Source organism: Halichoerus grypus, chromosome 15 (assembly GCF_964656455.1).
Source record: "Halichoerus grypus chromosome 15, mHalGry1.hap1.1, whole genome shotgun sequence".
NCBI classification, from domain to species: domain Eukaryota; kingdom Metazoa; phylum Chordata; class Mammalia; order Carnivora; family Phocidae; genus Halichoerus; species Halichoerus grypus.
Window position 1 is genome coordinate 13203453 of NC_135726.1, and position 24400 is coordinate 13227852.

Consider the following 24400-nt stretch of genomic DNA (forward strand, 5'->3'; position numbering starts at 1 on the left):
TAAGTCCTAAAAACCATCAACTGGCATTAAGTCAGTAGGCAGTCGTGGCCGAGTGGTTAAGGCGATGGACTTGAAAGTGGCATTAAGTCAAGTATAGAACCTAGCACTTAAAGAAACTACAAGATGATGGTCTATCACAGTGGTTCTTAGAGTTCTTTTTCAAGACTTGAACCACTGGATTTTAGCAAATGATGCTGTAGTTAACTTATCACCAAATTCCTACCAATGAATGAAGCAGAGCAGACAAATCACCAAACCAATGGCACAGAATATTAATGTGGATAAATACCTATCATAGCTTTATCATGCTCTATCCCTCACTCCCTGCCCTAAGCAGCCACTAATCTATTCCCATTTCTCCTTTTGGTTCTGTCAATTTGTCCTTCACATATCTGGGGGCTCTAATGTTAGGTGCATATATGTTTGTAATTGTTATATTTCCTTAATGGCTTAACTCTTGTCATTGCAAAATGTCCCTCTTTGTCTCAAGTAACACATTTTATTTTAAGTCTATTTTGTCTGATATTAGTACAGCTTTCTTTTGGTTACTGTTTGCCTAGTGTATCCTTTCCCATCCCTTTTAGTTTCAACTTATTCATATTTTTGGATCTAAAAGAGCATATAGTCGTATTGTATTTTGTGGGTTTTTAAAAAAATCCATTGCCGATCTCTGCCTTTAATTTAAGTGTTAAATATATTTACATTTAATGTAATTACTGATAAAATAGGATTCATGTCTTACACTTTACTCCTTGTTTTTTATATGTCTTAATGCCTTTTCATTCCTCTTTTTCTCCATTATTGCCTTCCTTTATGTTAAATGGATATTTTCTTAGTGTAGCCTATTAATTCCCTTATCATTCCTTTTACCATATTTTTTAGTTAGTTTGGGGAATATTTGAGAGAATGGGCAATCACATCCTGAATTTGGAAAAATAATTCACAGAGTCAAAGGTTAAGACAGTAGGAATCACGCAACAGGAATGTCCAACAAACTCAAATTCGCCAGTCACTGTACCTGATATACAACCTTGCATGTAGGAGGTGCTCAAGAAAAGTTTAAGTGAATATCCAAAATACACATTTATTCCTAATAGAGTAGCAATGTGTATGTATGTGTGTCAATAAATGCAGTATTAATTATTAGGCTGCACTTAATTAGGGAGTGGCCACATGAAATTAGGATGGGCTTTCTTATTCAACCTGAAGGACAATTAGCCTGTCTTGGCCAGTATTTTCCTTTTTCCTACATGAAAAGTAAACTTATGGTCTTTTAATACCCTATACATTCTTACCCTTAGATAGGGTGATTATTATTTTTATCTTAAATATTTATAAGAGCAGAGCTTTAAGGTTTTGTCTTCCCCATTTTGGATGGAGGCCCATCAATGAAGCTGGATGTTGTGGAGGATACTCATGATTCTGAGCGATACCTCTTGAAGTCAGGAAGCCGGAAAACCTTATTCAGCTGGGGCTCTGAAGAGCTGATCTGCTGGAGTTTACCGAGAACCCTCAAGGATCAGACAATCTCTGAAAGGGAGCTGGAGGTTGCATTTGCAGGTTTGCTCTTCCTGCTTCTCCAGAGAACCACCTCCATTGTTTGTCATGAGATGTGAATTGTTATTGAGGTGGGAGGTGAACTAGAGCTCACATAATGTGAAAAAGTACTCCTGTCTTCCTCATGTTCTGTTTATCACTGACAGATGTCAACCGTGGGCCAGGATGAGCATGGTGCATCTTCTTGAAGAGTCAGTGTTACTCAAATATTTAGAAAGCAACACTGATTTTTTCTATTACCACAACCATAGATGTATTGTGGAAGAAAATATATATGCCTTCTGAATGTTTCAGATAAGTCTTAAGACTTAAAAAGAAGTATAGGATTATGGCAGTCTGTCTCAGCCATGCCACAGAAGCCCTAAGACACATTCATTCACTCTCCTTATTTGTTAGAGGTTGTGTTCGTTTGCTAGGGCTGTCATAACTGAGCACCACAGACTGAGTGGCTTAAATAACAGAAATTTATCTCCTCACAGCTCTATGGGCTGGAAGTCCAAAATCAATGTGTCAGCAGGGTTGGTTTCTTCTGAGGGACTCCCTCCTAGGTTGTAGATGGCTATCTTCTCTTTATGTCTTCACAGGGTGTTTTCCTATCTGCGTGCTTGTTCTTATAAGGACACCAGTCACATTGTATTAAGGCCCACCCATATGACCTCATTACTTCTTTAAACGTCCCATCTCTAAGTGCAGTCCCATTCTTAACTGGGTATTAGAATTTCAATGTATGAATTTGGGAGGACACAATTCACTCCATAACTATCATGAGACCAAAAATTTTCCTAGGATTCTTCAGGCCACAGTGTCTCTGTTATCTCCAGACCCCGAGGGAGACCTTAGCTGTAGATGGAAGGAGGTCCTGCTAGCAGTAACCATAATAAGAGAGACTGCCATGCTAATTAACAACCTGGTGCTGTGAAAATCCAAAGAGGATCTGCGATGTGTTCTGAAGACATGATCTCGCTAAGCACCAGGAACCAAAGTTGTAGATCTGCCCAATGGGTTGGTCATAGAAAACTTCTTTTTAAAACCTGAGGACAAACTCTGCTATTAATGACTTTCAATTATCACAAACAGCTGGAGAAGCCATCAAAGGACTTCTAGCACAAAAGCTGCAAATGTCTAGCCTAGGATGACTGACGCTCTAAGTAGACTCTTTTACGATACCTGGAGGTATTATAGGTATGAGCATTTAAAAATTTTACTTAAAACAAAAATGAAAGATGAAAGTTTAGAGAAACTGGGATAAGAGTTAAAGCCAAGTCCAGAAGATGATTTTATCTAGGTGTTACTGTAATGATTTATTTTCCCTAAATATCCTAAAACAGAGAGTATAACTAGGAACTAGTTTAATGGTTTAAGTCCCTATTTTATAAAGCTATAGCTTGTAGAAAAACTAGATCCCCAAAAAGCATCTGTATCCACATTATAATAGTAAGTTACATGTGCTCAGTAGGTAAATGCTGGTGGAAATTTAAAACACTCCATTATTTTGATGTATTCCTACTAACAAAGACAGTTATGGACATCCAAGACACGATCTGGTTTTGAAGTTTAAGAAAGCAGCAGATAAAAGCTTCAGTTAGCTTCCACATTAGTTATAGATAATATCTTACCTAATGGTCAATTTCACAGGCTCAGGGGACCCATTGACATTGACCAGGAACACTTCTTCAAAGTGCCCCAAAATGGCAGAACTGAAAGAGATCTGGACCGCCTGGACTCCATTTGGTTCGATGATGCCTTCCCTGGGGCTGAAAACAAAGCAGGCCCCCAAAGCCGAAGTTGGAGGGATCACGTTGAAGAGGGCATCAATGCTGCCTTTGTTGGATAGTATTGCCTATATCAATAAAAAGCCAAGAATGCAAAGATAGAGCATGAACATCTGATTTATTTTCACATAAGCACGTGGCTGTACTGTTTAATACCAACACATAGAGAGCTGCAGGAATTAAAGCCAGAGAAAAACTCCAGGGGAGAAATGAACAGTCTTCTGCCTTGAGGGTTTGAAGATAAGAAACCCAATGCAGAAGTAATTTTGTGTTTTTAGTATCCTCTTTGGAACAGAGTTGTCACATGTACTATAGTCATGTTATAAATACTGATTGTAATTACATCTACTGAAAAGGAGCCTTAACATGCCTTTTCCTGATACTCTGTAGGGTAACTGAGGGAAAGTAGGTATTTATCTTATATGCATGAGAAGGTTGAGAACAAGTGACATACTGAAAAATAAGAAGTCAGAATAGAGGAGCAAGAACTACCTAAGCCTATGTTTATAGTGTAGCCTGGAGAATGTGAACGAGACATCACTGTGGATTCCAGATGACAAGGATTCTCTTTATTGTGCTATTGGATTTCATTCTATTGGGATACTGTCACCTCAAACTCTATTGCATGGATACAACTCCATTGCTTGGGGATGCTGGTGTAAGCAACTGTTTTACTATAGCAAAGTTTTATTCCTATACACCATAGGCCCATATTTGCTTGCACAGTAGGTATGTGTATGTAAAAAGCTCATGCCTGGCATTCAGAGTTGTCCACACCTGGCTCAATCCATCGCTCCTGCTCCCACCTCCCGTGGTGCCTGTCAGATGAGCCTGTGCTTTAACCAAGCAGCTCTGTTCCTGGGCTTCTAAGACAGTCTCTATTCCTTGCCAATGCTTACACCTGAACAGGTGGACAGCACGTTCTTCTATTTACATACTGCCTTTGACCTGCACTCAAAGCACCGAAGAGAAAGAGCACAGGAGATCAGGAAGAAATGTACAGAAAGGTATGGGGGCAATGTCAGGAACCTAGAAGAAGCCGAGGGAAGAGAATTTCCAGAAGGGGTTGAATGTGGACAGAGCTGACAGGGAATAAACTCTAAGAAAATGTTACAGATTTTTTTTAAAGATTTTATTCATTTATTTGACAGAGAGAGACACAGTGAGAGAAGGAACACAAGCAGGGAGAGTGGGAGAGGGAGAAGCAGGCCTCCCGCCGAGCAGGGAGCCCGATGTGGGGCTCGATCCCAGGACCCCGAGATCATGACCTGAGCCAAAGGCAGACACTTAACAACTGAGCCATCCAGGAACCCCCAGATTTTTTATTTTTAATTAAAAGCCATCCCTGCCCTTGAAGAAGAAAGGACTCCAATAGAGTGTGACTGCAGAATCCAGAGTCCAAATGTTTAGGGAGTGAGTGGGTATGGAGAAAATAGTGGTTGATTATTTGAGATTCCTGTTTTGAGAGGATAAGAGGTGAGGAACGAGAGTGGGGGCGGCAAAGCTGTGGGAAGTATGGCAGAGGAGACCCAGTATATTTATATTAAATGCAATAATGCATACTCAGTACCTGGCCCACATGTTTGTTGTAGTAAGAGAAGAGGGCTAGGTAACCAAGGGAATGGGGTCTGGGTGGATGTGGGGTGTCCACCAGCTCAAGTTGCCTCCCGAGAAGCAAAGAAGAAGGAATCAAGAGCATGTGTAGAATAGAGTCAGGGGCCTTTGCAGAGGAAAACCACCACTTTTTCCAAGAGAAGATGGATGATGCTCCAAGAGAGATACCTAACTAATTGCTGCTTGATATTTTATTCATCTTTTTACATTCATTTTCCATCCCCCTCACTCAGTTTTAAGTTTCCTGGTCACAGAATTCATGCTTCACTTGATCTTAGCCAAAAGGCCGAGAAGCGATCACAGAATTCATGCTTCACCCTTCATTCCTTTTAAACAGATCATGTAGGAAGTGATTATGGCCAGGGACTCAGAAGCCAAATTGCCTGGGCTCAATTCCCAGTTTTACCAGTGACTTCCAAGCTGTGTGACCTTGGGAAACCTGCTTCGTTTCTCTGTGCCCCAGTTTCTCCGTCTATAAAGTGTAAGTACCACTAACTTCTCAGATTGCTGTGAAGATGAAATTAGTTTATGTAACTCTTAGAATAGAGTGCCTCACAAAGAGGGCCATAAACAACAGCGATTGCTGGCTATTTTCTCAGTGCCACACAGAATGGGTTTGAAATGGGCCTGTGCTGAAGAAGTGATTGACACACGTTAGTGGTAACTTAAAGGCAACTCAAAGGTGTTAGTGGTAATTCAAAGGGAATTCCATTCAAAGGGAATTGTTTTTCTCCCTAGGGAGATGCAGGATTGCCTTTTTATGTTTTGGTTAACAGCAATATTTTACCCAGATTTTGTACAAGGCACCAGGTCTTCCATGTTCGAGAACATGCATGTCATTCCTCTCCCCCTGGGAAAGAAGCACGTTCATGTGTATGCAGAATCCAGCAAGTCATTTGGGACGAAATTCTGAGACCTTTTGATTACCTTACCCTTGCAGTCCAATTCCTTGGGGAGAAGAAAATTTATACTAGAGCTTCACCTTGTTTTCCTTCTAATTACACTGGGGAATAGTGTACACTCTTGGAGCTGTGGTTTACTTTTTACATGTTTGCTAAGCTCAGCAATAACTAAGGGCAACAGCTAGTTATTCAAATTCGTCTCAAGGAGGTAACATAATAAATTGAAAGAGAGATGCAATGAGGCATCAGCACTAAATACGCAGAGAGTGCAAAATATTCCTGTAAGAAGCACCTTACCATGTCCTTCTCTGCCAATGCACAGTGCTCAAAACTGTCCATTCTGATGCAGCACCTCATCTAACACTTACTTAGCTGGCTGTGGTTTACTTAATGGTCAAATCTAGGAGGGTGGGAAGTGGTGGCCTCAAATACACTTTGGTTAAATTGATAAGAAATTATTATTACACTCAGGGAAAACTTATCCATTTTGCATCAGAACTAAAGGTCCTTTTCTGATGTGGCATCCACAAGACAGTCTGTGAGATAGGAGGGAAATTCACCCTGGATAAATTACGGACAGAATGTGAACTTCGTAAGAAGCATTGCACATTTTCTTCCTCCCAAAGTGACTCTTTTTTCAAAATGCAAAAGACAACGCAACATAGTAGCTGTGCCATATTTTAGTTCATGACAGACATGTGACTCGTTTCTTCATTTAAATCGTGCTCTTATGTATATTCCATCTCATTATGACATTAACATCTCTATTTACCTTTCACAACATCCCATTTAGGCCACAGTTACTTTAGAGAATGTGGGGATAAACCACACGGTAGGAAGCTCTCAGCAGCAACCAGGCATCTGCCTCCCATGCCGAGGTTAGGCTGAGAGCTGAGCTGGCTATAGGCTGGAGTTGCTCATGGTGAGAGCCCCGGGATTGAAAGGGCAGCAAAAAGCCTTTTCTTCCCAGGATACAGGGCCCCAGTAACCCAGTGCTCGCTCACATTTACTAGCTGAACGACCTTGCCAAGTTACTTAACCAACGTGGCAGAGTCAGGTTTGCTGTTCACTGAACCCACTTGCTCTTTCTCCTGTGCTCCCAATTAGACTGCATTTCCCAGCTACTTACTCTTGCAGTGATGCACAGCTGACGCCTATAGGGCCAGCTCCTAAAAAAGGTCTTCCGAGTGCATCTCTCCCTGCTCTTTCCCCTTCCAGCTGCATGACACTGTGAGGCTGCAATCCTGCAGGCCACATGGTGCGGGGGCAGAGCTATGAGCTGGAAGGAGCCAGGGGCCCGATGCTCTGCAGAGAGCCGTTGGCTGAGAGGTAACCTTGCTTGAGGCTTTATGTGAGCAACGAAATAGACTTGTCATGTCTGAGAGAGTATAGATCTTTGTATTTGTTACAGTACCTAGCATTACCTTAACTAGTAAAACTTCTCTAAGTGCCAGCTTCCTTGGCTATAAAATGGGAATAGTCATTGCACCTACTCCCTAGGTGTTAGTGAGGCCCAAACTAATGAATGTAAAAGTACTGGTATTGTGCTCAACATACATGAAGGATGATGTTGTTGATGGTTTTAACCACTCTGCCTCTTCTTGTTCATTTGTAGAGCAGGTACAATAAAACCTGCCTTTCCCACTTTTGTCACACGTGGATAAACGTGCATGACACAAGGAAGCATGGAACCTGACACCTATTTGTCACTCATTAAATAACTGCTTTTATTACTCCATTTAGAGAAATACAAACGTTTAAAGTTTACCAATATTTGTAAAATAAAGTTTCGATGGTTATAATTTGATATAATGTAAAAAAAAGTACCCTAGATACAAAGTTAGTGGTGAGGTGACACTGAAGTAAATTTGATCCTGAAGAACCCATGATTACATCTTGTAAAAGGATCATTTTCTATCTAATTGGAAAGACAAAGCAGGGAAGTTTCAAATAGAAAGTTCCAGAAACTATAATGACTGGTTTTTAATCATGGATTGGAGACCAGTGCATTCAGAGAAAACTGAAGTGTGAAAACAGCTGTCCTCATTAGGGCATTCTGGAAAATGTGAAAGTTTCTCTGTCTTCTGGTCTGTAGGATTTATGTTGTCAGAGAGCAAGCATTAAATAGGTAGGGAGAAGATTATGATTTTCCCCTTTGCAATCCATAAGATGATGAGGATAAAACCAATTAAAGTATGTCTTTGTTGCCTTGAGGAAACAGACGGGAAACCTTCAACAAGGCTAGGAAGCAAGGAAGAGCCAGATCATTCCAGAGTCTGAGTGTGAGTAATGGCCAATGGATGTGATTGTATACATTTTCTATCAATATACACATACACAAAATAAAATAAACCTAAAAAGCTAAGTACTATTTGAGTCTCAATGAACAATTCCGTGCTTACCTCATAACAATGTACGGATCCAATGAAAACTTTTCCAATGTCCAGCATTTCAAAGTTGAAGTGAATCTTTGGTCCCATTCCTTCCCCTTTGATTCGGAGGGGCAGACGGATCTCTCGGCCTATAAAAACAATTCAGATTTTATTACCCTGAAGGATGCTTCATTATCCCCAAATTAAGCACAACGTGTTGCCAATGTAAGCAATCAACAGTACTGCACTGGACCCAGGGAACTGCAGTTTAACCAATGCTGAGGATTTAGCTTATTTTTAGGAAACAGGAACACTGGTAGTTTCTTAACTTTAGGGAGCAGCTTATATTCTAATTTGGGCTGATATCTTAGCAGAAAAAAAATTAAAAAAATTTAACCCAGTCTTAATGGTATTCTTAAGTTTCTTATTTAAAAAAAAAAAGTAATTTCTCTAAATTAGAGAAGGGTGACCACTGATTGATGCTTCTTATAAAATGAGAGTCACCATAGGACTCCAAAGGACATTGTTCTCACTGATTTTCCCTAGATTTAGGAAGATCAGCGTATTAAGGGATCTGAGTCTAGGAGTCTTACCTGACCCTTACTTTGCAGACTTTCTTTCAGTAGAGGTAATGGGATCCACTAAATAATATCCACGATTGCACATCCACAGTGGACCCAGGGTGAACAGAGAACACAACCTTTCAAGTATCGATTGGTTTCATTTTCTTTTTAAAAATGGGGATATCTTCATTTGATAATACATGGTCATTATAAAAATATTATAAAGAAAGTGGAAAATTCTCACATAATTCTATTACCCAAAGATCACTATTAGTATTTTGGTGCCTATCCTTCCATACTTTATCATATTTAAATACTAAAATACTACATAAAATCATATTTAAATAGTAAATACTGTATTAAGTTTAATATAAATGAGAGCATATGCTATATATTATTTTGTAACCTGCTTTTTTTTTTCACTTAACAATATACCTGCAACATTTTTACATACCATCACCTGAAGATGGGGTAAGTATTTTTAACCAGTCCCTCTTGTTGGATATTTAAGTGGCTTCCAAATTTTTTTTTTTAAGATTTTATTTATTTATTTGAGAGCAAGCAAGCAGGGAGGAGGGGCAGAGGGAGAAAGGCTTCCAACTTTTCATTCAACAAATTACAATGTAATTAATACCCTTGAATGCATTTATGAACAATTTTCCTACATTTTCTTCAAGCACCTTGAAGATATTCTACTGTTTCTTGTCTTCCAGTGTTTCTATTGAGAAGTCAGTTTATTGTCTTATTGCTCATTTGAGGTAATATGTCTTTTTCTCTGACTGCATTAAGATTTTCTTTTTGGTTTTGGTTTTCAGCAGTTTTACTATGATGTTCCCAGGTGTGGTTTGCATGTATTGTTCCTGGGCTTTGTAGCAGTTCTTGAATATGTAGATGAATGCCACTCATCAGTTTTTGGAAAATGTTCAGTCATTGTGTTTGCAAATATTGCCTTGCTCCATTTTCTCACTTCTTTCTATCCGGATAGATAAACTTTTGCTACATCCTATTCGGCTCTGATGCTCTTTTCTATATTTTGTCTCTGTATGCTTCAGTATGGGTATTTTCTTTAGATCTGTTTAATTTCCAGTTTATAAGATTTATCTCTGGCTATACAAGAGGCTATTCAGTTCTACTAAGTTCTTAATTTGTCATTATAACTTTTCAGTTCCAGACTTCCCATTAGATTTTTTAGAGTTTCCAGGCCTCTGCTCAATCTTTTTTTTAAAGAACACTGAATCAAGGAACACTCCATCAGAAACTAATGATGTACTGTATGGTGATTAACATAACATAATAAAATTAAAAAAATAAAGAACACAGAAAATCTTTTTAACATTAAAAAAAAATCTGTCAAATAATTCTATTTTCTGGCTCTCTATGGAGTTTCTATTGTTTATTGTGGTGTTCTATCAGACTGTGTTGTCTCATGTGCATGGTCATTTTTGACTGAGTGCTGGTCAGTGTATATAAAACGTGGAGTGGTCATTTGAAGCCCTGAGAAGACATCATCTTCCTCTAGCTTCTGGCTGGTGACTAGGGGGCATTAGGATTCCCTAATCTTACCACTCTCAGCTAAGATTCTGGGAGAGAATTAAGCCCTGTACCAAGTCATTTGAGTGACTATCTTCTCAATTTTCCCAAGAAGGGTATATAGCTAGTACTATCCTAGATATAAAGGAGACGTTAATTCCTCATACATAAATGATGCCTTAGAACATTGGATATTATCTCCTGGAACCCCAGTGAAGAGGAACTGTTGTAATCAAATTGATAACTGAAAAAGAAGCCAAAGCTGAGCTTCAGTCATTGTGAGGATTGGTGCATTTCCAGTCCTTACTTCACTGGGTCTCATCCTAAAGTTTAGAAGGTTACTAGAGCCCTTTCTCCTTGGGCATCCCATGAACTTCTATGTTTCTTCCCTAACTCTACTTAACTTTTCATTTTCTCTGTAGAATCTACCAAAAAGGTGGTACTGCTAAGGATAAAGTGGCCCCCACAGTCTGATTGTCTTGGTTTCCTTCTTCTCTTGGATCTTGGCCCTATAATTCTTCACTGTTCTGTAGTTCTCAAAAAGGCTTTGAAAAAATTTTGCCTTGCTCCTCTAGTTGCTTTTAGAGGAGAAGGGGGGGTGGGGTGGGGCGGAGAGAATCCAAATTGTCTAGCCCACCATTAATGGAAATAGAATTGCCAGAACCAAGAGATGCACATTAGACATTTTGATAGCTATGGCCATATTGCCCTCCAGAATGGCTGTAGGAATTTGCACACAAACACCAACAGTATTTAAAGGTTTCTATTTCTCCACACCCTCCCTGACAGTGGGGATATTGTCATTTTTTAAAATCTTTGATAATTTGATAGGTTATCCTTAAATTTACACCATTTAAAGTTCTTTAAGCAAAAATAATATATTTGCTCTGTGTGTAACATTTGAACATTAAAAAAAACTTTGATGTTCTGTTGGATGTAATCTTTATTTTTTAAAGATTTTATTTATTTATTTGTTAGAGAAGGAGATAGAGAGAGAGAGCACAAGCAGGGGGAGCGGCAGGCAGAGTGAAAGGGAGAAGCAGGCTCCCTGCCGAGCAAGGAGCCTGAGGTGGGGCTCAATCCCAGGACCCTGGGATCCTGATCTGAGCCGCAGGCAGATGCTTAACTGACTGAGCCACCCAGGGATCCTGGATGTATAATTTAGTATAACAGCAAATGTACTTTGAACAACCAAATCATATTTCTAACTTATATTATTATCATTATAATGCCTTGTGGCACTTTATGTTCCAGTCTTTTGTTGCTATTTAACTTCTGTATTTTTTTTTCTTTTTAAAGATTTTATTTATTTGACAGAGAGAGACACAGTGAGAGAGGGAACACAAGCAGGGGGAGTGGGAGAGGGAGAAGCAGGCTTCCTGCCGAGCAGGGAGCCCGATGTGGGGCTCGATCCCAGGACCCTGGGATCATGACCTGAGCCGAAGGCAGACGCTTAACGACTAAGCCCCCCAGGCGCCCCAACTTCTGTATTTTTAATGCTTTCTCTCTATGCCTTTTTATTTTTAATTTTTTTTATTTTTATTTTTTTTAAAGATGTTATTTATTTATTTGAGAGAGAGAGAATGAGAGACAGAGAGCACGAGAGGGAAGAGGTTCAGAGGGAGAAGCAGACCCCCCGCTGAGCAGGGAGCCTGATGTGGGACTCGATCCCGGGACTCCAGGATCATGACCTGGGCCGAAGGCAGTTGCCTAACCAACTGAGCCACCCAGGCGCCCCTACGCCTGTCTTTTTAAAGTCAGGAGTAACTGTCTCTGTGTCCCCCTCTAGTGCTTGGCAACACAGTGGTCATTAGGCAAGTATTACTGTGATTATAAGAAACAAGAGCAATCTTAGCAATATTTGGGACAGCTGATTCATTCAAAGGTTCCTCCAATCCATATGATCCCTGGAAAAGAGGTCCTTCTGAAGATCAGGTGTTTGTGTTGACAATCCTCTAATATATAAGTAAAATTTTCAGAGAATATCATCAACTTACTCCATTATTTTAGAGTTCTATTGGCAATGATTTGTATTCCTTGGTCAGGAGGAAAGTATTTTGACAGGGATCCAACTTCCAGAATGGCAAAGAAAGAGAATTGCAAATATATTGTGGAATAAACAGCAAGACTATTTATAACTGTCATGCTTAAAGCTTTCCCCATCTGTTACCCTGACTGCCTTCCTTAATAATAATAATAATAATAAAAAGGAGATGTGTTGTAATAAAGCAGTGAGCCAATGTTTCTTTGGGAATTATTAATTACTTCAAAGGAGATTGTCTTATTTGTAGCTAGCCAGGATAGAATGGGAATACAAGAGATAACCAGCCTTGCTTTTGTGAGAGTTAGTCTAGATTTTAAGGTTGCATTACAAATGCTACTTTTCTGCAAGATTTATGAAGCAGGGATTTTTCTTGTCTTGGCAAAAGAGCTTACTGAAGTAAGCTCTAATGACAGATTCCTTGTTAGAAGAGCAAAATATTAGGGGCGCCTGGGTGGCTCAGTCGGTTAAGCGTCTGCCTTCGGCTCAGGTCATGATCCCAGGGTCCTGGGATCGAGCCCTGCATTGGGCTCCCTGCTCAGCGGGAAGCCTGCTTCTCCCTCTCCCACTCCCCCTGCTTGTATTCCCTCTCTCGCTGTCTCTCTCCCTCTGTCAAATAAATAAATAAATAATCTTTAAAAAAAGAAAGAAGAGCAAAATATTAAAATGTTTTTTGAAATAGGGAAGCTTCCCATCTCTGATTACAGTGTCTTGGTTTCACACAAGCAGCAGAGAGATGTACTATAGAACCCCCTTTAACAGCCCTGAAGTCCTTGAATGCAAGAGATCACATTGCATTAAATTCCAGGAAATATAACTAGGGGCTTTCAAAAATTTGCCCGCTATCTTAGATGTCCAATATTATACTTGAGCTCCATTCCTTTGCAGTAAGACAAGAAAGAAGAGGGGGGAAAGTATAAAGAGGAAGAACAAACTGCCATTATTCACATATTTTGGGACTGTCTACCTGGAAAATCCTAAAGAATCTATAAATAATTTTTTAAAATTAATAAGAGTTATAATGATGGTTACCAAATCAATATGCAAAAGTCAACTGCATTTCTACATACAACAATCAGAAAAAATTAATTTTTAAGACACTATTTGTAATAGCAACAAAAACATAAAGTACCTAGAAATAAATCAATATATACTTAAGATCTTCAAGGGGAAAATCATAAAACTTTATTGAAAGATATTAACGAAGATCTAAATAATGGAGAACTAGGATATGTTCTTGAAAAGGAAGACTCAATGTCATAAAATTGTCAATTTTCCTCCAACTGATCTGTATCTATAATTTCAATGTTCTGTTAAAACAAAATGCTGGCAGGCAGAATCTGGTGGAATTTGACAGGTTGATTATAAAATTTAAATGTAAAATCAAAGGGCCAATAATAAGCAAGACATTCTTTAAAAAGAATAAATGAGGGCGCCTGGGTGGCTCAGTTGGTTAAGCGACTGCCTTCGGCTCAGGTCATGATCCTGGAGTCCCTGGATCAAGTCCCGCATCGGGCTCCCTGCTCGGCAGGGAGTCTGCTTCTCCCTCTGACCCTCCCCCCTCTCATGCTTTCTCTCTCTCATTCTCTCTCTCAAATAAATAAATAAAATCTTTAAAAAAAATAAATAAATAAAAATAAAAATAAAAAGAATAAATGAGAATGATTTGCCTTCTGATATATTAAGATCTATTATAAAGCTACTATAATTAAGATAATGTGGTATTGGGGCAAAAGGTGCAAAATGACTAAGGAAACAATACAGGACTCAGAATAAATGTACACATATACGTGAATTTAATTTATGACAGAACAGGTGCTGAATGTCAATAAGGGAAGATGGACTAGACTGTATGGAGTCCAAACAACTGGGCAACTGCATAGGATCTGTGGTAGACTGAATAATGGCGCCCAAAGATGGTCCGTGTCCTAATTCCTGTAAATATTACCCTATATGGCAAAAGAGTAAATATTACCTTATATGGCAAAATATGTGATTAAGTTAAGATTTCTGAGGTGGGGAGATTATCCAAGATTATCTTCATTACTGTAGCTTAAAAACTGTCTTGAAATCAGGTAGTAGTAGCCTTCCAGTTTTGTTCTTTTCCAAAGTTGTTTTGGCTATTCTACACTCTTTGCATTTCCATCTGAATTTTAGAGTCAGCCTGTCAATTCCTACACACACACACACACACACACACACACACACATACACAGCAGTTAGAATTTCTGTTCGGATTGCAATGAATCTATGGATAAATAGGAGGAAGAAATAACATCTTAATGATATTGAACTTACCCACTTTTTAACAAGGTATAGTTCTCCATTTATTTAGATCTTTAATTTCTCTCAGCAATTTTTTGTGGTTTTCAGTGTACAGGTCTTACACATCTCTTGTCAAATTTATCTCTAAGTATTTAGGATTTCTTAATACTATTATAAATGATTTTTTTTATTTTTTTATTTTTTATTTTTTAAAGATTTCATTTATTTGACAGAGAGAGACACAGCGAGAGAGGGAACACAAGCAGAGGGAGTGGGAGAGGGAGAAGCAGGCTTCCCGTAGAGCAGGGAGCCCGAAGTAAGGCTCCATCCCAGGACCCCAGGATCATGACCTGAGCCGAAGGCAGACGCCCAATGACTGAGCCACCCAGGCGCCCCTATTGTTTTATTTATTTATTTATTTATTTATTTTTATTAACATATAATGTATTATTTGTTTCAGGGGTACAGGTCTGTGATTCATCAGTCTTACACAATTCACAGCGCTCACCATAGTAGACACCCTCCCCAGTGTTTTTTTTAATGTCAATTTCCCATTATTCAATGTATAGAAACACAATTGATTCTCTCTATATGGATCTTGTATCCTGTAACCTTGCCACACACTTTTTAGCCTTCATTTAAAACAGATATTCTCTAGCACAACCTCCACAGATTTTGATGCAATAAAACATAGATGAAACCCAAGAATCTCCATTGTTAATGATCAGCAGAGTAAGTCTATGCAGATTCTCTAGGGATGTTATCTCAAGAAACATGAACACTGTTAACTATGTTAACTTCTGAAACATGGCAGAGTGAGCAGACTCAGTCCATTCCTCCATTTCAAATAAAAAAAAGCTTATTAAAAATATGACAAATATGTATTTTTAATATTTACCCAAGCTCAAAAGGAAGAAAGGAAAATACTAGGTGACAGAAATGACAAGGGAATTTGGAGATTTGTAAAGTTCATCATACAGGTCCTATGGTCTACTGGCTTCAGTGTTTGTTTTTTTTTTTTAAGATTTTATTTATTTATTTGACAGAGAGAGCAAGAGAGCACAAGCAGGGGGAAGAGTAAAGGGAGAGGGAGAAATAGACTCCCCACCAAGCAGGAAGCCCAATGCATAGTTCAATCCCAGGACCCTGGGATCACGACCTGAGCTGATGCTTAACCATCTGAGCCACCCAGGCGCCCCTAGTGGCTTCAGTTTTAACACAAAAAGTGGACATTTGGCTTTGCTCCTCTCCGGGAATAAGGAACTGAACTTAGATCCTTGAATGAATCCAGGACCTTGGAAAGGATACCTTTTCTGGAAAGGAAACAAGAAGAAAAATTCTATCTATTGGTCTAGGGAAGTAGTTACGAAAATTGTCCTCTACCTAGATCTCTCAATAGGGGAAAGAGGTTCCTATGAGGAATCAAAGTCCCAGGTACAGATATGGGATCCAAATTTACCCTATATGATAGGTGAAAGAGTCAGAAGCTGAAAAAATAGTTGTAGGATCCTGAAAAACTGCTCTGAAGGAATACTCCCATGCTGTCTTAGTCTGTTTGGGCTTCTCTAACAGAAATACCAGACACTGGGTGGCTTAAACAACAAACGTTTATTTTTCACAGTTCTGGAAGCTGGAGAGTCCAAGATCAAGGTGCAGCAGATTCAGTGTCTGGTGAGAGCCATCTTCTCTCTCTGTCCTCCCATGGAGGAAGGAGTGAGGGAGTGCTCTGGGGTCTCCTTTATAAGGACACTAATCCCATCCATGAGGGCTCTGCCCTCACTACCTAATCACCCTCCAAAGGTCCCCCACCTCCCAAAAACATCACATGGAGGATTAAGTTTCAACATATGAATTTTGGGAGAACACAAATATTCAGTCCACAAACGTGCTAAAGATGGGCTTACAATACAAACATTTCAAGCCATCTGAAGAAACAATCCAGTATGAGGAAAGTATTTACCATAAACATGCAAATTAGTACCCCAAGGGTTTGAGATAATAGAAAACTCTTAAAGAAACTCTGACATTGTATTCTTAAAATTTTCCAAGAGGCAAATAAAGAAATAGAAACCATAGTGAAGGAGAAAAAAATGAAAGTATTAAAATCATACAGAACTTCTAAAACTGAAAAACCAAGTTGATGGAATTAAAAACTGAATAGATGAATACCAAAGAGTAGAAAAAGCTAAAGAATTAGCCAACTGAGAGAAAGATCTAAGAAAAATACCCAGGATGTATCAAAGAGAAAGAAAGAAAGAAAAAATGTAAAGAAGAGGTTAGAAGACATGGTGATTCCATGGGAAAGACATATATCTGAAAGAATTTCCAGAAGGAGAAACCTGAGATTATGAGAGAAAGAAATATTGAAGAGATAAATGCTGAGAAATCCCAGGAGTGAGGAAGATGCTTAGACTGAAGAAGCAGATCAAGTACCTAAGTAGAATAAACATGGCAAATCCATCACAATGAAACTGTAGAACATCAAAGCATAAAGTAATTCTGGATATCAGTCTGATACAGAAGACAGGTAACTTCAAGAAATAGCAATCGGACTGCACTAGATTTCCACATCAACAATCTGGTCCCTTGTCCATGCAATGCGGAAGCAAGCAGCCTCATGGAGAGGCCATGGATAGGGGTTCCAGCAAGCAGAACCTGGTGACGTCCCTGCCAACAGCCACGATTAACTGCTAGACATGTAGGTGGGTGAGCTCTAAAATGATACCAGCCTTCACCTTCTGGCCTGTCCAACTGTCCCCAGGTAGAGCAAAGAGGAGCTGTCCTTGAGGAATCTTGACCAAACTACAGATCTGTGAGCAAAATAAATGGCTGCTGGTTGTGTTAAGCCACTAAATTTAGGGTGGTCTGTTATACAGCAAAAGATGAACAAAGTAGCTTAAATAAATTAGGGTTTAGGCAGAAGCTCACATACCAAGGACATTGGGAAATGGGGTTTGGGGGAGGGCTTAGGGGATTAGGGCATGCTGCTACTGCTGCTGCTGCTGATCAGTTAAGGATGAAAAGAATGAATATTGATTCAATAGCTACTTTCTTTTCATGTTCCAGAACCATCCAATTGTACTTATTATAGCTTTTAAATAAGTTTTAACATATGGTGGGGCCAGTCCTCCCACATTATTCTTGTTTTTCTGAATTTTCTAAGCAATTCTAGTTCATTTATTTCCTCCATAAGAACTTTGGAATCAACCTAATTTAAAAAAAAGAAAAAACCTTGATATTACCATTGGGATCACATTATATTTACAAGGAGAACTGACCTATTTATGATGTTGATCTTCCTGACCAAAAACATCAACAGACCTTTCCATTTGTTCAAGTTTTCCTAAACCTGGGTATGCATACATAGATACTTAGATATTATTCCCTGTGTTCTTTATGTTTGAAATATTTGATAATTGAACATATAACTTAAATAGTGTAGTTGATCAAGAAAATAATTTCTTATTCATAGGACTAAGAAACCTTATATTATTATTAGGTGGCAGTCTGATGAGTTTTGAGGAAGAAACCCTACAAATATGTAGAGCATTACTCACTTATTACTCTGAAAACTCAAAAATGTTTTCAACATTTCTCTCTCCTGAGTGTCCCTTCTTTAGTGCAACTGGGATAAAGATCAAAAGCTCTAAATTGTGCTAACAATTCAGATGCTACTTCTGATGGACAGAATGAAAATGGACACTCTAGTTTCATTTTAATTGGGTCCTGAAAGGAAGCAGGTACATCTGGTATCCTTTCTACCATGCTGCTTTTTCACATTTGACTCTGAAGCACCCACTAACGATGTTATCTAGCAATATATTTCACAGTTTAAATCAGAAAGTGTTGCTTCCTTTGAAGTTCCCATATGGTGATCCAAACCAAATATGTGCGGTTTCCCGTTGAGTTTTTTTTTTTTTTAAGGTAATCTTCATGATTAGATTAGGAATTTCCACATTACATTGGAAAGTCAAGATAGATAAAAAGTCAGTTTCAAGCCACAGAGCAGACCATCAGCAAGTCTTTATAAATATCTAACATACAGTTTAACTACTTCTAAGAAAATCTGAAAATTGCAATGAAGAAAAAATTTCAGTTTCAGATGAACCAAAAAGATTTTTAGTGATGTTATATTTCCTGTGTTCAGATCCAAGCAGGTCCCTCCCTTGCTCAGAGCCCTTCCCTGATTCCCCAGGGCAGTCAGGAGGAATTCCAAGGTTCTTAGTCCAGCAGTTAAGGGCAGCCCTTCCCTGAGCTACCTACTCCTCCAGCCTCCAGCTCTATCTCCTGCCCCCACCTCTCCCCTCCCAGTCTGTCTCTGTCTCTCCGGCAGCCACAGGCTAAGAATTTGAAATTCTTTGCCATTTCATGCTCTTGCCATCTACTTGCACAAAGGGTTCCCAGCTCCATAGCCTTTTTTACTTGACTAATGAACACTTCAAAAGGGTCACTTTCACTGGGGAACCTTCCCTGAAAACCCCAGACTGAGCTATGTGTCCTGTACCCTCTTCTATTACGCACTCATTCACTGGATAGCACTGCAATATAATTGTTGGTTTATTTGTCAGTTTCCTCCACTCACCGCAATGCTTTCTGAGGACAGGAATTCTGGTTTTGTACATCTTTGTACTCACGGTGCCTAGATATAAAAGCTTTCAAAAGAAAAAAAAGTTGCAGCTGAAGATGTGGGTTAAATTTCATGTGTGTCAGGAGGCCTCCTTCAAGACCAATGACACTGGCCTTTCCTGCTACTTCCTGTCTCTGAACCTATATTCCCAGGATGGAACACTATACAATGGAAGTGAAATACAACCAGGGCTATAAGCAACAACATGGATGAGACGTGCAGATCGATTCCAATTATGTGTTTCAAAAACTGGCAGTACCAAATTGTATTGTTTATGTGCACATACACTGGGGTAAAAACTATAAATGGAAGCAATGAAATAATGACCATAAAGGACAGAATGGTGATTATTTCAGGGGGAGGTTCGGATGAGGGGAATGTGACTGGGAAGGACACACAGGGGCCTTCTCAGGGCTGGAAATGTTCTATTATGGATCTTGGTAGCAGTTACATAATATTTGTCTTGTAATTACAATATATATGTATGTGTATTGTTCCCTGTTGCTGCTGAGACAGGTCACCATGAACTAAATGCCTAACCTATACGTTTATTATCTTAAAAATTATAGAGGTCAGAAATCTAAGATGGGTCTCACTGGACTAAAATCAAGGTGCTGTCAGAGTTGCATTTCCTTCTGGAGGCTCTGGGGGAAAACCCATTTTCTTGTTTTTTCCAGCTTCTAGAGGCTGACCACATCCCTCAGCCCTTTCTCTTCAAAGCCAGAAATGGCTGGTTGAGTCTTTCTCGTATCATATCATTGTGACACTGAGACTGATTCTAGTGCCTCCCTCTTTGACATTTAAGGACCCTTGTGATTATCTACTGAGCCACTCACATAATCCAGGTTAATCTCCCTATGTTAAGGTCAGTTCTTTAATAACCTAAATTCCATTTTCTGCCCTAATTTCCTTTTGTCAGGTAATGTAACACATGCACGGTAATATATTCATACGTTCTGGGGTTTAGGGCATGGACATCCTTGGGAAGCTGTTACTCTACCCACCACAGTATATTTTATGCACATTTGTGGATCTATGTCCTATTTCTTAGTGACAAATGGTTAAAAATTAAACTACAGTATATAAATACAAAGGATTCCTATATGACCATGAAAAAGAATGACTCTTTTTATTTAGTGTTAATGGAATAATCTGCAAGAAATATTTAAAAAGTAGTGTCAGAATCACTGTGTAAAGTATGCTGTCATTTATGTAAAAAAGGCATGAGGGGGAAGCATAGCTATATGTATTTGCTTCTATATGCTCAAAGTATATTAAAAAACAAAAGCAAAACAAAACAAAACAAAACAAGGGAAAGGGCTTTTTCTATCTGCCTAAGAAGCATTTCTTAGTGACCTAAAACCAGGAGGTTTTACCAACTCTTTGAAGATAATACTAAGGAATCATCACCAGCCCTTGAAAAGACACGGAATTACATGGAATTTACAAGGAAGATAATATGGAATTACAATGTAAACAAAACCCTTCTCTGGCAATCATGTCTTTTAATAAACCACTAACAAAATAAAGAAGAATGTCATGCAGATGGAAAATTATACTATTCAGTTTATCCAGGATGTGAATTCTGTGGCAGGATTCAGAACTGCAAACAAAACAATAGCTGAATACAACTAGTTATGTCTAATGTTTGGGAACCTCCTGGAGAGCAGCCAACCCCCTGGAACATGACCAAGCACGACATCCCGGGGGAGTCACAGATGGGAGGGAGGTCCCACCACCTGTGGCGTGGGGCCACTGGAGCATTTCCAGCCTGTGTCTGAACACTGCTGTACCAACACTTCTTCCAGACCCGTTAAGAAGTCTGGGGCAGATGATGCTCGTGTGAAGTGTGGAAACAGATTTTTGTCAAGCCTGAAACTCCTAGTCCATCCTGCATTCATTCTGGGGCCATCTTGAGAATCCTGCATTCATGGGCAAGGAAGAGACCAGATCAAACTAGGATTCATTCACTCATTCATTCATCTGTTCACTTATTTGCATCCATTTAATCAATGTTTACTGAGTGGCTTTATCTTCCCAGTGCTAACAGCATAAGGCATAGAGTATAATTTCAATATATAAATTTTTAAACCAGCGAAACTATACTATTTTGCTTAGACATGAACACATAGGCAGTTAACTTATACCAGAAAACAAATCGAAAAAATAACTATCATAAAAATCAAAGTGGCAGTTACTTTCAGGGAAGATGAGGGAAACATCGTCAGAAAGGCACACACATACTTGGAGGAGGAGGAGGGCAGCACAGTCTTGACTTACGCAGCCCATCTTTCTGCACTGTTCTTAGACTGCTTGATCCCTTGATACACAGAGAAAAGTGACTATGCTAGGTAGGGCAGAATAGTGGGATTCTTGCACTTGAAGCTACTAGTGATCATGCACTCTTACTACTCTCTCTCACCATTTAATATTTTATTATTAAAATAGCCACCACAGCTGTAAATCCTGGGAGACCCACACATTACCCAGCAGAGGTGAGTAGCACTAACTACTCTGAAAATTCAACCCATTTTCTCATTCTTATAAACAAAGGACAACCATGGACCAGAAGGCATTGGAAGGATCCCTATGACTGCATGATACTTGCTACCTTGGAATTTTCTAACAAATAAATATTTCTCTTTATTTAATAGCATTAAATGGCATTTAATGTCATTTATTACTCATGTTTGATTAAAATCTGGTTCTTTGAGAACAGATGATCAATCCTGTAGGTCTAACATCAGACTGTTAAGATTTCCAGAAGAATAAAATGAAAAATAATGGAGGAAAGTACATAAAAAAAAAATACAATTTCCCAGAGCTGAAGTAACACATGAGTAAGCAGACTCTAATGGCCCACAGAAAGCTGCGGAGGATAAATTAGAAAACTCACTCTTGGACATGGCTTCATGACATTTCAGACCTCAAGTACAAAAAGAAAACTCTAGAAAGTGTTGAGAGAGAAATAACAGGCCACCCATCAAGGAATGTGAATTAGGTGACTTCAGACTTCTGGACTTTTACCATCAAGTTGGCACAATGTCTTTAACCTTCTGAGGAGAAATTACTGTGAACCTAGAAATTTCAGCTAAACTATCAGGTGAGTATGGAGGCAGAACGAGACATTATCAGGCATTCAAGGATCAAAGTTTCCCTCCTATAGACCCTTTCTGAGGAAGCTACTTGAGCAAAGTGAGAGTTAAAAGATGTAATGGAACACACATGGAAACTTAAAAAATTCCTGAGTAACAACTGTGTAGGAGGTGGCGGATCTGACTTAGAATGAGAAGCTGGTAGGGTCTGAGAAAAATGTCTTCAAGGAAAAGAAGAGCATACATTCTACAATTAGACAAGAGTGAAGAAATGAAGAATTAGAAACATTGGTCGGGGTGGGAGGAGGAACCCAAAACCTGTACAAAAGAGTCAATTCAGGGGCGCCTGGGTGGCTCAGTCGTTAAGCGTCTGCCTTCGGCTCAGGTCATGATCCCAGGGTCCTGAGATCGAGCCCCGCATCGGGCTCCCTGCTCAGCGGGAGGCCTGCTTCTCCCTCTCCCACTCCCCCTGCTTGTGTTCCCTCTCTCGCTGTCTCTCTCTCTGTCAAATAAATGAATAAAATCTTAAAAAACAACATCAGAGAACTTAAATAGGGTTACCAGCCATTCTAATACGAAAGCAGAACTCACAGAAGGTAAGAGAGAGAAACAGGGTGGAATGGTGGTAATATCCTTACATGTCAAGAGATACTGTAGAGTTGATGGAACAAAAAATATAGTTTTAAGTATATTATTTAAGGTTATAAATAAAACTCATAAAATAAAATATAATAAAAATAATTGGGTTGCCAGGGGCTGAGGTAGGGGAATGGGATTGCCTGCAAAGTGGCAATGAGGGAACTTTATGGTGTGATGGAGATATTCTGTATCTTTATTTTGGTGCCAGTTACATGACTGTTTAGGTTTGTCAAAGTTCACAGAACTGTACACCAAAAAAGGGCGAATTTCACTGCATGTAAATTATAACTCAATAAGGCCAGCAAGGGGACAATGAGATCATATGTGAACTAAATCCTCATCTTTCATAGTGGGGACTCAAATGTAGTATGTCAAGCTGATAAATCAACAAATAGCAATCAATATAAGCATAGAATTAGCAAGGAAAATTACCACCACAAGAAACAGCTAAAAGTGCTTCTTGAAAGTAACACTGGAGAAAAAGACTACTAGTTAGATTTTTAATCTTATTATCTACTTGTTTTACTTATTTATTGGCACCAGCATTTTAAAAAAGAATTCTGAGACATTTTTTAAACACAGAAAAGCTTCCAGAGTAGTACAAAGAATTCCATACACCCTTTACCCAATCATCTGCTTTATAGCAAAGGATCCAGTCCAGGCTCACATGTTACACCCAGACGTCATGTCTCTTGAGTCTCACTCAATCTAGGACAGTTCTTCAGTCTTTTATTGACTTCCATGAGCTTGATCTCTTTGAGGATTACAGGCTGGTAATTTTGTTTTGTTCTTCAATTTGGGTTAGTCTGATATTTCCCCACAATTAGACCCACGTTAGATATTTTGGCCCTAATATCATTGAAGAGATGCTGTGTTCTGATGATATCCTAGTGAGTAGTCCATGAGGTTGATTTGCCATATTACTGTTGGCCTTAACTAAAATAACATTTCCCAGATTTCTTCACTGTAAAGTTAGATTTTGCCCCTTTATAATTAATAAGCATTTTGAGGTAGGATATTTTGAGACCCATTAAAGCTTAAGAATGCTTTTTACCGGGGCGCCTGGGTGGCTCAGTTGGTTAAGCGACTGCCTTTGTCTCAGGTCATGATCCTGGAGTCCCGGGATCGAGTCCCACATCGGGCTCCCTGCTCAGCGGGGAGTCTGCTTCTCCCTCTGACCTTCCCCCCTCTCATGCTCTCTCTCTCTCTCTCTAATAAATAAAAAAAAATCTTTAAAAAAAATTTTAAAAAAGAATGCTTTTTACCTGCACTGATTATTACCATGATTGCCAAATAGTAAATTTTTACTTAGTGGATTCATAGATTCCTATTTATTCAACAGATTATAATCTATTAGTATCATTATTTTCTTGATTCTTCACTTGTTCCAAATTTGGTCAGTGGGAGTCCCTTTGCTGGCTTC

At 39.1% G+C, this 24400-nt stretch overlaps 1 protein-coding gene across 1 annotated transcript in view; it reads right to left on the minus strand.

The window, feature by feature from the left end:
- The window catches only part of HYDIN (HYDIN axonemal central pair apparatus protein), a 363815-nt gene that overhangs the window by 211385 nt on the left and 128030 nt on the right, over positions 1-24400 (minus strand). The window contains exons 11-12 of the mRNA XM_078062394.1: positions 8248-8366; positions 3174-3397 (exon numbers count right to left, since the gene is read on the minus strand). Of these exons, the coding sequence (XP_077918520.1) occupies positions 3174-3397; positions 8248-8366 (343 nt within the window). The remainder of the gene's footprint in view (positions 1-3173; positions 3398-8247; positions 8367-24400) is intronic.